Below are 14,039 nucleotides of genomic sequence, written 5' to 3' on the forward strand. Positions count from 1 at the left end.
TAGTTTGCATCTTGACTTGCTAATAAAGTGGGTTAAAGAAAAAAAGATGACTGTGATTAAATAGATTTTAAAAGCTGTGATAATTGTCTTAACCTGCCAAAAGCAAAACAAGAAGTTTTACTGCACAGACAGTATTTAAAAGCCAAAATGGTCCTTTCAGTAGATGAACTGAGAAAAGGAAATAGCAGTTGCCTCAGTGGCAGGTTAAATGGTAGATTGGAAATTATAGACACAGGTAAGCATGGAACTACTTACTACCATCACCATCCTAGCACATCACAAGTTCAATGCAAGACCATGTGACATTCTATTATATGCTGCAGCTCTTTTTGAAATCTTTTGCCCTATTTAGGTAGGAAAAGGAAGGCTCACACAGAGAAACAACAACTGGATAGAAGGCCAGACAAATATATATGCTTGATAACTGGCAAAATACACAAGTAGACCCTTTAGACTCAGGTTTAAATATACTTCCTGAACATTCCACTTGACAAAGCCAGTTTTCCGAAAAATATTGATTCCTTCAAAAGTGAGGCAGGAACAAAAGACATATTTGTATACCAGTTTTCATCAGCAGTTAACTCACAGTTTTTACTATGTACCACTTTATGCAGATTTGACAAAGAATTAACTGACTCAGATACATGAATAGATTTTTATGTATACAGAAATTTAGAAAGCACAAAATTGAAAGAATACACTGAGGTTTTTTGGGAAAATATTATGGAACTGTATTTCAACTTTTTGTAAATACTTGTACTGTGTACAAATCTTCCTATTCTTATTCTTAGATAAAAATGAAAAGCAATTTCTTTATTTCTGCTTCATAACATCTAATATTTTGTAACCAATTTCAATTTATTTCCATTTCTTTACCATTTCTAGAATGGCTAACCCACAGCCTACCTGGCTCGTACAATACAAAGCATTAAATACACAAAATATACCAAAGATAAGTCTACACTGCGACTAAACACCCACAGCTAGTCCATATCAGCTGACTTGGGCTCAGGAGGCTTGGGCTGCAGGGCTGTAAAACTGTGGTGTAAACATCTGACTTCAGGCAGGAACCCAGACTCCGGGACCCTCCTCCCTTTCAGGTCCCAGAGCTTGGGCTTCAGCCTGAGCCCAAATGTCTACACCGCAATTTTACAGCACACGAGCCTGAGTTAGCTGACACAGGCCAGCCAGAGGTGTTTATTGGAGTGTAGACACACCCCAATAGTCTTCTGCACCTGACACTTCATACTTGCCCAAACAGCAAATCATAACACATCTAGCCACTCTCTATGCCGTCACACACTGCCTTATCAAAAGGCCAAAAGGAAAAAAAAAAAGATACTGTTTGGACCAAGAAGGGAAGCAAATTCCAAAGTTGAGGCTCCACCACAGAAAATACTCTGCCACCAGGCTCCCCATATCCTATAAATTGGGGGTATATTTGCTCCGCTGTTTACTTCTCTTTTTGTGATACCTCTCCTAGTTGCAATCTCTTGTGTAGCCAAGTCCCAAACCATTTAAGGATTTATGCCAATCCCCTAAACTCCACCTAGAAACTAATCGGAAGCAAGGAAAGACTCTAGAGCACTGGAGTAACATGTTCTCTATGCAAATCACCACTTACAAAGTAGGCAGTTGTATTCTGCAATAATTTCGGCTTCTGGAAGGCCTCAAGCTGTACCCCCATGTAGAGAGCACTGCTGTAGTTTTCAGGGAGTTTAATTACTATATAGAAAAAAAAATCTGATTAACCACTCCCTGGCCATGTTTTACAGTCCTTTAATTATGCTTTACTTAAAATGATTCAAGTTTAGCATGCCTGCAGAGTTGAGGCTCTACAATGCTGAGAGGGAAAAAAAGATTTAAAGCTTAACCTAAAATTTAAATAAAGAGCCATGAGCTTTTTATAATCCATCCCACTTTAAGAGACTGACAAAAAACGGGTGCTCTTATGTGCACCTCTATCTTACTGTGAGAAGGCTAGTCTAGGATCTACAAAAATGCAATTTCCTACAATATAATTATCCATAAACTGGGTAAATCTATACTCACTATAACTACATACTGCATGCCACAACAACTGGCCAAATTTATGTTTTCCACCATTAATAAATAATTAACTTCCCTTAAAAACAAAAAAAACCAAAACCCACACCACTATTCACATCTGCAAAAACAAATGTAGATATGGTGCCACTAAGAAACAGGACTTGCTAAGCAGAATTTTGACTCCTAAGTCCTGCAACAGATTCTCGCTCATTTTGAGCCATATGAGATATTCAGTCACATGTGCTCCACCCCCTCCACGTAACAGACACTGAGCATAACGAACAGATCACTAATATGTCATAAAACAAAAAAGTGCTCTGTACTTAGCAATTTTATGTACTTATGTACAGTGCACTAACCCCATGTGACATTAGCATGGTGTTCTTACCCCTGCCTTAAAGTCACACACTATACCAAAAACAAAAATCTACAAGTATTGCGTCCCTAACTTAAAAATCCGATCACTTGAAGTATAATCACCACATACAGCTCAATCACCCCTTAGCGTTTCAGATATAAGACATTCATCCCCTCGCTCCCAACACATATACCACGTTCATGTTAAAATTATACACAAATTTTAATCCACAACTGACAGTATGAAGCTCATATGCATCCCACTAAACAATTTTATTTTAAAAAGGTCTATTTCTTCTCAAACCAAACTTCACATTAATTGAGATTTTAGGTGAAGTATAATTAGAAGCTTATTTAAGTTTCCTGTACCAGAGAGTTACTAGTGGCCAAAATGACAGGTCACATTTTAACCAATCTGCTGTACCTCATCATTCCTCCCCAACTACCACAATTTTTTTTAAAAAAAAAAGGCATCAGATTAGGATTTGTTTTTAAAAACAAAGCAAGAGAGTCAGAGGTGGAACAGTATCTATCTGCCCAGCTAGAAAAGTTCCTCACTAGTACCATAGTATCTGAGTTGTAAGTGTAAACTAACCATTTTAAGCTCCTAAAGAGAAAGTCACAGCAAGCTTTCCCTAAAGCAAAGCAATAAATAAATAAATAAAATAAAAAAAAATCCTGATTTTAGGTGAAGGTCTATACATTTTTCAGAGATTTAAGAATGTTCTCAGAAATTTTAAAAGACTGACTCAATGTGCAATGCTCAGGTGGCCAGCGTCAGCTCCCTACCCTTCCCCCCACTAAGCTAAACTGCACATCACACCAGTGACATCAGTGCTATCTGAATAATCAGATCGCAGCACGTACATTGCCCCACTAGATACCAGCTGCTCTTGAGTCACAGAAAGGGGGCCCCTAAAGGGCTCCACCACAAGTGTACATATATCAATCTTGCTGCATTTTTGTTTCTCAAAACAAAATTAATGTGAAGAGTTGATCTGAACTAACAATGCTCTGTGTTCTCTTGAGAAGCATGACTAGCTCTCAAAATTGTTACGTCTTCTCCAAGTTTTGAATGAAGTGACAAAGTTCTATGAAGTATTGCAATAGTCTTCCATGATTCATATGGTCTGAATGCAAAAATTCCACATTTCCCTTTCACATTCCCTTGAGATTTCAATAGTAAATCAGGAATAAACTTTTGGCTTATGAAACAGCAGGCACCTCCCACCCAAAAATCTCCACCCTTCTTGCAAGTAATCCCTTACCAGCCCTCCCCCACCCCAGCTACAGTTGCAATGTACCCAGCATCTGTCTTAACGCTTCAGTAGGCATTCCACAGTACCATATTCCCAACCTACCTTTCACAGCAGGTATAAAGGTAAATTTTTGCAAATGTGGGTGTGCCCGCTTCAGACTGGAATGTCCAATAAAGTTTGGAATATAGTGACTACTGGGTCTAAGAATTTCACTTTGAACAACAAACCACACTTCACAATGACGAGTCTTCTGGACACACCACAACATTATGGGAACCCTAACGGACACCACCTCTTGACCTTCCTTTCCATGATAAGGTTATGGATTACCAGCTCCCTACCTTCACCCCAATACACAACCTCACCAGCCTCTGGGGGGTGGAGGAGAAATGCAGGCAAATGCAAAAATGCATATTTTTAAAAACTGAGTAGGAACTTCCCACTCAGCAGCTAAACAGTGATAAAGGTTAATATAGCAGTATACACTGAGCTATTTAAATGCACTACAAACAATTTTTGCTGTTATTCTTATGCAGCAATAATTTGATCATGCTGTTAATTGTATGGCTATGCATGCTAAAAGAAGGACATTACCTATATTCCACATAATTTTCTTTACTGTAACATCTATTTAACCAAACAAAACACACTGGTACAAGCTGGGCTCCATGGAAAACTAACCCTAGACTTTCAACATACTAACAAACTGGGTAGGTCTTTTGACCACCACCACACAGGATTCTCCACAGCACTGTGACTGACTACCTCATTAACAACTATATTTGCCACACTTCCCATGTACAGATATACAGGTTTATTTAAAATACATTTCTTTTACAGCCATTCTTCGAACATATGTAAATAATCTTTTTTCTAAATTACTTATTTAGCTCAACATTTAAAGGCTTAACTTTTAAAGATACCTAGTAACTCTGGAAACATAACAACTAGGCAATACTTAGAGAGATCCATGGTAGGAGGAAAAAAAAAATCAAACTTGTTGAGGTGGTGCAAGGGAAGTACTACATAGTTTTCAAAGGAAAGCAAGGAAAACTACTTTTGCATGGACGTTACTGAATTAATTTTAAAGTAGATTTCTACAGGCGAGAGTTTTTATTTTCAATTATGAGAAATGCAATTTAATTTTCTATTAAAAAGTTCAGAAATATTCTGATCAGACACAGCATGTTTAAATAATGTTTAATAGACATGGTTTGAAGTGGGAAATAATACTGATATTTTGGTAACTAAATATTCATAAAAATACAAATATGGGTATGTACCTGTATCCCTGCAATATATTTTGGAATCTTAACTTTACTCTCATGTTTTATAAAACATTTCTTCCAATAAATTACAGAATTAACAAAAAAAAAGGAAGTTGTAGAAGAGAAAGTGCTAGTTCACACACAAATATGAAAACATGCCTAACCCCAACACAAAGAACAATGTGTTTTTATACTTTCAGTTGAACTCTTTAAATGCGTATTTCCCTACTTTTAATACACATCAAAAATGATACAGAAGTTTTTCTAAACTACATTTGTGATTATTAAATTAATGTGTTTAGAATGGTGTATATATCAGTGCACTTTTTGTATGTCCTTCAGATTCATAAATTTCTGTTTACAACTTAATTGCTATATTGGCATATATTACAAAGACTGGAATGTACTTTTGAGACTGATCAATTCCTACATTTGCCATTGCATTTTCTTCTATTTAACTCTAATAACCTTTTAAGTATACAAGAATGTATTTAATCAGTATTATACATTCAAAAAGTTGAATATATGCTACTGTAATTTGCAGTTGATACATTCATCTTGCATAACAAACAAGACTGCATATTACATTAGTTTCCAAATAACAAAACTAGCCAGACACTATAAATACACGAAGACTTTCCTACTAACATTAAACCAACAAAAATCCCACAACCATACTTTCTCAATCAAAGCTTCCCTCAACTGCTAAACAAAAATTAATCCCACAATCAGATTCCCAACGATAAAGCAACTAATATTTATACACACCTTTTTAATCAGCTGTTTGAGAAATTCTGTATTTTTTTGTAAAAGTTTAAGGGATGTGTTAGGAGCACTTTTTAAATAAAGTTATTTAATCTGGGAAGTATGGCTGTTTGTATAATGGAGGGCAGGAACAAGTACGTGCAAAGTTTGATTTATTTTGTTATTACTCTCTAGAAAACCTAGAATGCAGTATAATTTAAGCATTTGTGAAAAAAAGCAGAATGCAATGCTCTAGGTAGTACAGAAGTACTAGTCTGCTTTGCTGAAAGAATCTGAGCACTGTTTCTTCACATCAGACCCACAAAACTACATGCTACTGAGCCCTGAAGTTCTCACTTTGCAAAAATGAAACACACACACAAATAAAGGATGCATAAATCATGTCTTTACTAAAGAGAAATCAGCGTTTCCTCATATGTCTGTACATGCCAGATCAAAACAGTAAAGAAAAATTCCTCCTTAAATCTAGATGAAACTTACACTACTTAGCTATAAAATGCTGCAGCCTCCAGCATGGTAGGATCAAAAAACTGTATGTATACAAGTATATTTACAAGATGCTTTTTGTTGCAGAGCAAAGCTCACATGCTTGCCTGTTACACAATTCAAAACATCCCATTTCATTTCCTGCTAACGCACAAAATTTAACTCTTCTCAGGAATTTAAAATTTTTAATAATTATTTGTCATTCAATCACAACCTACTTCCTCCATGAAGAGGGTTGGTTTCTGTAAATCCAGTGCAGACTGATAATACATTACATTAAAAATATAAGGGTAGAATTCTGGGATTATTTCTGATATCATGGTGGGGTTTTAGTTTAATAACATAGCTAATTTATCCACAAGGCAAACATAACAAGCTTTTTTTTTTATGTATTTATTTTTGTGGCAGACTGGTCATTGAGGGCAAGAAAAAAAAATCATTTACCTTTGTCTTTTAGGCACTGAATGTTCAACTTCTATGAGTTTACCATGCAGTTCCACTTTACCTGCAAATACAAACAAAATTAGGGAGAAGTGTTTTTAAATGTTTGAACGTCTCCCTCTCTCTCTCTCATCTCCCCACCCTTCCCAAATTGAATTTGTGGTGTTTTAAAACACCACAGGAAATTAAAAGTGCAACATGTTATCTTATTCATTAACTGGTGTTGCAGTTTGCCACTATGCTGCTGCTATCACAAGCCAAGGGACTTGAATTTTAATGATTCCTTTTAGCACAATAATTGACCGAAGAGGTAAGTGAATGACGCTGTTTGAAAGTGGACCTCTTCCTTTATTTGAGCCATTTTCTCCAAGGGCTCTGTAATATAGATACACAAATTTCGATCGGATGAGCTGATCAGGGCCCTACAGCCCAAAGAGAGGATACAGGAGGGATTGGGAATGCTTCAGGGTTGTGTGAAAATGCTTGTGTCTTCCCTACTTGCCTATTCTGGGCAGGGCACCCCTCCCTCCCCCGGCTACCTCCAACGCGTCCCGCAGGGCGACAGGCCTCAATTTAAACTTCATGGCATTTTCTGGAGGGAGATGGGGGTGAAGAGAGCGCATTTCAGAAGGGCTCTCGCAGCCCCGGGAACCTCCCCCCGAAGCCTCTGTAAACCGTATTAAACAGGCAACATTACATTTTACACAAAAACAGGATGTAGAGGCAGAGAGGCGGCCTGGCTCCTGCAAGCGGTGATGGGTGCGGGAGAGGCAGTCAAAGGGAAAGCGAAATAAATAATCCCGAAGGAATGCAGCCCTCTAGGGCCCGAGCCCTGCCAGCCCCTCCGACCAGCGCGGGAAGGGGGGCGATGGCTTTTCCCTCACAAGTTTGGGTTACTCTCCTTCCCTGCAGGGAAAGCTACAGCATGCGTCGCCTCTGTGCAACAACACGCGTGGGGCTGGGAGCTTCGCCAGCCAACTCCTTCCAAGTGCACCCAGAAGGCGGCTTTTCCCAAGCCCGCAGCCTGGCTGCCGGGGATACACGCTGGGCAGGAGATGCGGGGCCAAGAGCGCCTATAGGTGCGCGCTGAATGCGCAGAGCAAGGCTCGTCCGCCCCGCCGTCCCCGCACGTTATGCCGGAAGCAGGGCTCACTTTCCCCTCCACATCGCCAGCCTTGCCTTCGCACCATGCAAACACTAAATCGCATGGCCTCCCCCCTCCGAATCCGCCCCCACCCCCAATTCCCGGGACGCTCGCAGAGAAGCCAGGATTTTCCATCGGGGGCGGGAGGGGGAATAGGGGAGCCACATCGTGGTAGGTTTCTGGGCCCAGGCTGCTGCCTCTTGCCCTGGCCTGTTGTGAGCGATTGGGGGGGGGGGGACACACCTCCTTGGCCGCCTTCCCCGCCGCTAGAGCCAGCCAGCCTAGCGCCCCCCGGACCCCCTCCCACAGCCCGCATGGCTGCAGCGCAAGCCCCGGGCGCGAGGAGCTGCGGAGGCCAGAAGGCGGCTGGATGTCAAACGCCAGCGAGCACGTTACCTGCCGGCATGCCCGGGATCCACAGCCCCCCAGCTCCCACGGCCAGGCACGGCAGCAGCCCCCCCAGCCTCGGCCGCTTGCAGCCCGTGCACACACAGCCCCCGCGCGGCCCGGGGAGCCGGCTCTCGCTTCGCCCCCCCATCCCCTTAGCAGGGAAAGGGGCAAGGGCAGATTTCGGGGTCCCCCTGGGTTGAACCGGCGAGGTGGGTGGGGGGGAAATCTGGGGGACAGGAGGGGACCTTCTCTGTGTGTGGGCAGGAAGCAGATGGCGAGAGGTGCGGGGGTGGGTGCCCGGGGCCGGCGTGGAGAGCGCCCGGAGAGACTCACCTGAAAGTGCTTCGATGGCCTTCATAGCCCAGTTCTCATCGGGGCAGTCCACGAACGCGTATCCCGTCTTCACCAGAAACTGGCCGCTGAAAGGGATCTTGGACTCCTTAAAGAGACTTTCCAGGTCCAGCGGGCTCACGCTCTCGCCGAGGTTGCCGATGTACAGCTTATTCATCGTCTTGTTCGTTTAAAAAAAAAACACAATCCACACACGCCCAACAACTCACAGCCTCGGCTTGCAAAATAAGGTGGGGAAGGGGATACAATAAAATGCGATGGAGGAGAGATAAAGAGAGAAAGCGAGAGCGAGGTGAAAAAAAATCAGATCTGCAGGCTGAGTGCCTCCCACCCTCCCTTCCTCTCTCGGGGTAAAAAAAAACTGTATCCAAATCGGAATCCGGAGTGTTTGCCGTATGATCCGGGCGCGCAGGGGAGAGAGGGGGGGAAACACCCAGCTTGGGGACCAGGATGGCGGGCGGAGAGAGGAGGGGGAAAACTACTTTTTTTGTCTTGCCCCCAAGCCCGTTTGGCAGCGGCAGCGGCAGGCGGACTATGAAAATGTCACACTACGTGCATGCTGGCGCCGCCTCTCAATTAAAAAAAAAGCCAGAGAGGAGGGTGGGGGGAGTGGAAGAAAATTACTTGAATATTCCGGCTTTTTGAATGAGCCACGTGTTCAAACTACAAATCAACTTCTCACGTGAGGAATCCCAGCGCCTCAATTAGATAGTAGCTGTAGCTCGGCTCACACACACACACACTCACCGGAGGAGGAGGAGGAGGAGGGACGGGCAGGGAGGAGGAGAGAGGCTGGCCGCACACACACAGGGACAAGTTTAGAGAGGGCTGCTGCTGCTGCAGCTGCTGGGGACGAGACAGAGGGAGCTCGGGAGTTTGATGGGCGCCGGCCCTGAGCGCGTGTTCCCGCTCTGCCCCTAGTCACCACTGTTGTTGACAGCGGCTCGCACCCCTTCGCCGAGCGCTCACAAATAACGCCCGGCCTGGCTCGTCTGGAGCCAACCTCTCCCAGCTCGCTCCCCTGCAAGCGCGCACAAACAGCGGGGGAGGCGAGGACGCGCTGTCTCTCGGGGCGGGTGCAATCGCCGAGGGGACTCCAGGAAGGAGGGAAAACATGCCATATAATGCCCACGCCTCCCCCTCCTCCTCGCTCCCCGTGATGCGAAGCCACCGTATTATTCATAGGGGTCGTTCGTGCAAGCTCCGCTGCTCTGGCAAGATGGCTTGAGCACTTTGTGTGGGTGGGTCAGCGAGGGGGAGGGGAGGGTACTTAGGCAGGCTGCGTGCTGCTGGGGTAATATTCTTATTAGCAGCGCCCGGAGCGATCTCTCTATGCGCAGCACCTTTGCCTGCGATTTCATGTTTGGTGGCTTTCGGGCTCTTGTTTGCCATTGGCTGCGCGCTGCAGAAAGACAAGGGACTAAACGAGGGAGGGGAGCGGGAAGGGGGAGATTAGGGTCTTTCCAGCCTCGAAGGAGCCCCCCCATCTGGTAATGTTTCTGGCGGGTCGATTAGCGTGGGTTGCAGTGTCTCTAAAAGGACAAAGGGGCGCAGGGTGGGGGTGGACGGAGGACAGTTGGGAAATGATTGGGAAGTGGGAGAGTCCAGAGTGAGAGAATAACATGCTCTTCTAGTTCCTACCAAAAGAAAAAAAATGTTTCCTTCTTTCTTTTAATCTAGTTAATGGTGGCTCTTATCTTAGAAAATGTGAAGAATGACCAACCAGCGTTACCCTAGCATGGTAATAACATACCCAGGAATTTAGAGATTTTTTCCCTCCTCCCCCGTTTGGTTTAAAGAACCATTCATAATTTTCAACATTTGTAAAGAGTACAATGGTGGGTTTGTGGGGGGAGGGGGTTTGGGTGTGTGGAGCCTTTCCAGTGCAAACAAAATGTTGCCTGAAGATGAAGAAAGGATACGGAAAGGAAAGCCAGCGCTGTATTTAATATAGCAATCTAGTAGGTTTTGTTTAATGTCAATGCACTTTAGTGGAAGGTTTTATTTATTCCATGGTCTATTTTTTTGTGGTAGATTTTAATAGGTATTCCATGGAAAATAGTTAAGTATGTGTATTAGTTAACAGTGAATGAATTTCCACGTCCTGCATTTTATGTGGAAATACACAAAGAGAAATACCTTAAGGCTTACAGTTTTGTACCTCATTTCTACAAACTAAATAAGTAAATACATGTAACTTGAAACTATATTGTTGATGAATGTTGACAAGTTCTTTTGTTTGTACTTTGGACACTACAATCTGTATGTACTATTACAGATGGTTTACAAAAGACACAGTAAAGACAGTTATTGAAAATTTAGCACAGAATGGTATAATTCAATGTGGCATTCCTTAAAGTAAGAACAGTAGTTAATATGAAATAATTAAATATAACATTTTGGTTTAACTTTTGAGGCATAACTTTTCATAAACCAGTATGTATAATTTTATGAGTGCTTATCAAGAAACTAACCTCTATCATTTAAATCCATTGTTTAATGTCAGTTTAATTGATGACTTACTTGTAGTAGACAAAGGGTATTCTTGTGTAAAGTCTAAAGAGTGAAACACAACTTCTATTTTGTAGAAAATGGGCAAATAGTTCCTTAGTTTAAAGAATCTTCATTCAACAGTACCAGTCTGCGCTGGACAAGACATTTTTCTTAAATAAGCTTGTATTTATTATATCTTGTAAAGTCTGATTAAAAGAGAACACACCTGCATGGTAAGTTTTTAAAAATTATGTATTAGTCAAAACTGCAGAGTGGTTTAGTCAGTGTTCTCAGGTGTCTAGTGTTATTCTTTATAACTTTGATTTGTATTGAATTTATCAATCCATCTGCATGTGCTCTTTTCTACATGTGTGGTCTAAAAAGCACTGTGCAAATATTTTCCTCTTTACACTGTTAAATGTAGAGTGTATACATTTTATGTAATGTTCTAGTTTACTAATATGTTTTGCTACCCACTTTTTTCTTTAGAAAAGTCAGAAGTGGGAATTTAAGTCAAACCATATATCAGTTGTCCAACCCAACTTACACATATGTAATTGTCCACTGTTAGAGGAGAGGAAGAACCTTGCATATCATCAGCCATATATACTGGAAATATATTTTTATAACACAGGGCAAAAACATTACTTAGTAGTTTATACCAAACTATATTGTATTGTTTTATTTGTAATGTAAAGAAGTGAATGTGTTTTCAAAATTAAATTCTAAATGTTAACATAAAACATTCTATTTATGCTATTAGATAAATAGGGCCCTTCTTATTACCATATACTAATTTAATTTAAACACCCAATACTAATTAGGTAACCATCTTTTTTATATAAAACTTATAATTTGATATGTACATTTTTATTAAGCCCAAATTAAATACTTTACAATATCATTTTATAGTTAACTAGATATTTACCAAGCCTAGTATGCTAGAAATGTGGATCCAGTTTTACCAAATTCAAAACATTTGTGCTTACTTTAATTTTTCATGTTAAAAGTATGTACTGCAAAAATTAGTTACTGAATTTTACCCCATATGAGGAAGCTGAACAAGACTAACCTTTAATTGGATCAATTTCCTTTTAAAACAATATTTTCGTAGGAAAATTAAAGGTAAAAGTAACAACTGTACTAAAGTTTTATCACTTGTGTAACAGAAAGTGTAATCATTTATCTAAAGCTTCCCCTCCCCCCAGTGACATGTGCTACCTTTACAGATGGAGAGAGAGAGGGAGACTGTTAAAGAAGTTATTTTCCTCATAATACTAGTACACACAATAGATTTATATGAAGCAACAGTACTTGCTATCAGATGTGGATTTAACTAATACTGCTCTGTCACAGAGTTGTAAAAAAAATTTTTAAAGATACAGGTATGTTCTGAAGATAATTCTATTTTAGAACATTAATCTTTTATTTTAAAAAAATTCTGTTTAAGTGATAATTAAGGTGGAAAATGAGGAGGAGGAGGCATGTATTGGTCTCTCTCTCTGCCATAAACAACAAAAAATAGAAATCATAATATACTTATAGGGTAGCAGTGTTTGAAGGGCCTGTGAATAATCTAGTAAACTCTTACCTGTTTAGAAAGAGTTCAACTGGCATTAGATAAGGATATAATAGAGATCTGTCATCCATAATCTGCATGAAAAATATGCATTTTAAACGTGTTTTAGGAATATTGCTGTTGTTTATATAATGCAAGGAGTTGAAAGGTCATTGAAGGGACTTCTCTTTTTCACTGTATTAGGCCCAAAACAAGGAAAGAGAAAGGCATACAATTTTAGGGGAAGTGGGAAAATGATTGTATTGACTCGACCCGGGATTAGCAAAGGTTAGAAATATTGTTCAATTGGTCAGCATTCTGGTGCGTTCTCTTCCTCCCCTCCCCCTTCCAAACACCTCCCCCCTTTCAAGGCCCTGCCTTGTCTTTGCCTCAACTAAAGCTTCCTATAGCTTGCAGCGACCTTTAATTGGCTTCAACATGGATGCATAACTGACTCATACATGAAGCTAACACCCTAGACGAAGAGGACACTCCACGAGGCAGTTGAAGGAGAAAAAAATCACCACCACACGCTGCCCACCGTAGCACCGCATTAACACGGAGACAAACTAAGCAGGCTGCAGAAGACACACATGCTATATAAATATCAAACAACCTTATTGTCATGATCCAGTGAATTGTAAAGACAACGGATTGGATCGTGCAGAAGTTCTTTGGCAGCTAGAAACTACCCGCCTCCTACACCAGCCAGTTGAGCAAACTCAGCACGTAGAGCAAAGGAGCAAGGTTGCAGTTTAGCAACAAGCGCAGGGCGCCTGGGAGGGAGCCGCCGTAGTAATCGTAGTAAGCAGAGCATGGAGCTCACAGCTATGACTCTGAGGCTGTGAGTGAGCGTTGCATCCTATTGGCTCAGAGCTGCACCTACCAGCTCTCCCAGCCTCGTTTGTGCTGGGGCCACGGGCTGCCTGATTTGTTTGCTCTTCTCCCCATTCATTGGCCTCCTGCGTGCATTCCCCGCAGCTGGAGTGGTTGTGGCGCGAAAACGGCCCCCTTTCCTCTCTCGGGTGTTTTTGTTTCTTTCCTCTGATTGTTCCGTTGGGCCCCTAAAAAAAGGAAACAAAGTGTTACTGGGTAGGATGAAGCGATACAATGTGTAGTTCTTCCTGCGATTCGTTCACCCTCTAATGGCTGATGGAGGGGTCTGCTGGGGCTGGTGCTTTGTAAACGTGTAAGTTTGTACCACGCTGCAGCACAAGCAATGCAGCTTCTCACCATTTTCGTGTGCCTCTTTCTTTTCCACATTCTGACTGTGCCTTAGCCGTTAAGATCCGTTGTAGGTATTTAGAGTCCTTTTTTTTTTTTGGTAAAATGACTACTAATATTCAAACGTTTCTAAATAAACTAGTAGCTTTCCCCAGAGTTTGCAAAGCTAAATGTTAAAATAGAACCGAAAACGACTAACAAAACAGTACATAATTATTTTGCTATGGACAAAATACATAAAAGTACCTTTTTGT

General features: G+C 41.5%; 1 protein-coding gene across 3 annotated transcripts in view; it reads right to left on the bottom strand.

Moving 5' to 3' along the window:
• Positions 1-13,354, bottom strand: part of IGF2BP3 (insulin like growth factor 2 mRNA binding protein 3) — a 178,940-nt gene extending 165,586 nt beyond the window's left edge. Inside the window, exons 1-5 of one of the 3 annotated variants that reach the window (XM_039522900.1) lie at positions 13,178-13,354; positions 12,595-12,656; positions 9,265-9,930; positions 8,493-8,671; positions 6,629-6,689 (exon numbers count right to left, since the gene is read on the bottom strand). In XM_039522900.1, coding sequence (XP_039378834.1) covers positions 6,629-6,689; positions 8,493-8,667 — 236 coding nt within the window. In that variant the 5' untranslated portion in view covers positions 8,668-8,671; positions 9,265-9,930; positions 12,595-12,656; positions 13,178-13,354. Of the gene's footprint in view, positions 1-6,628; positions 6,690-8,492; positions 8,672-9,134; positions 9,153-9,257; positions 9,931-12,594; positions 12,657-13,177 lie in introns of those variants that run through there. The other 2 variants (XM_039522901.1, XM_039522902.1) reach the window with 2 other exon arrangements.
• Between the last annotated feature and the right edge of the window lie 685 nt (positions 13,355-14,039).

Source organism: Mauremys reevesii, linkage group 2, assembly GCF_016161935.1.
Source record: "Mauremys reevesii isolate NIE-2019 linkage group 2, ASM1616193v1, whole genome shotgun sequence".
In the NCBI taxonomy this organism is placed as follows: Eukaryota; Metazoa; Chordata; order Testudines; family Geoemydidae; genus Mauremys; species Mauremys reevesii.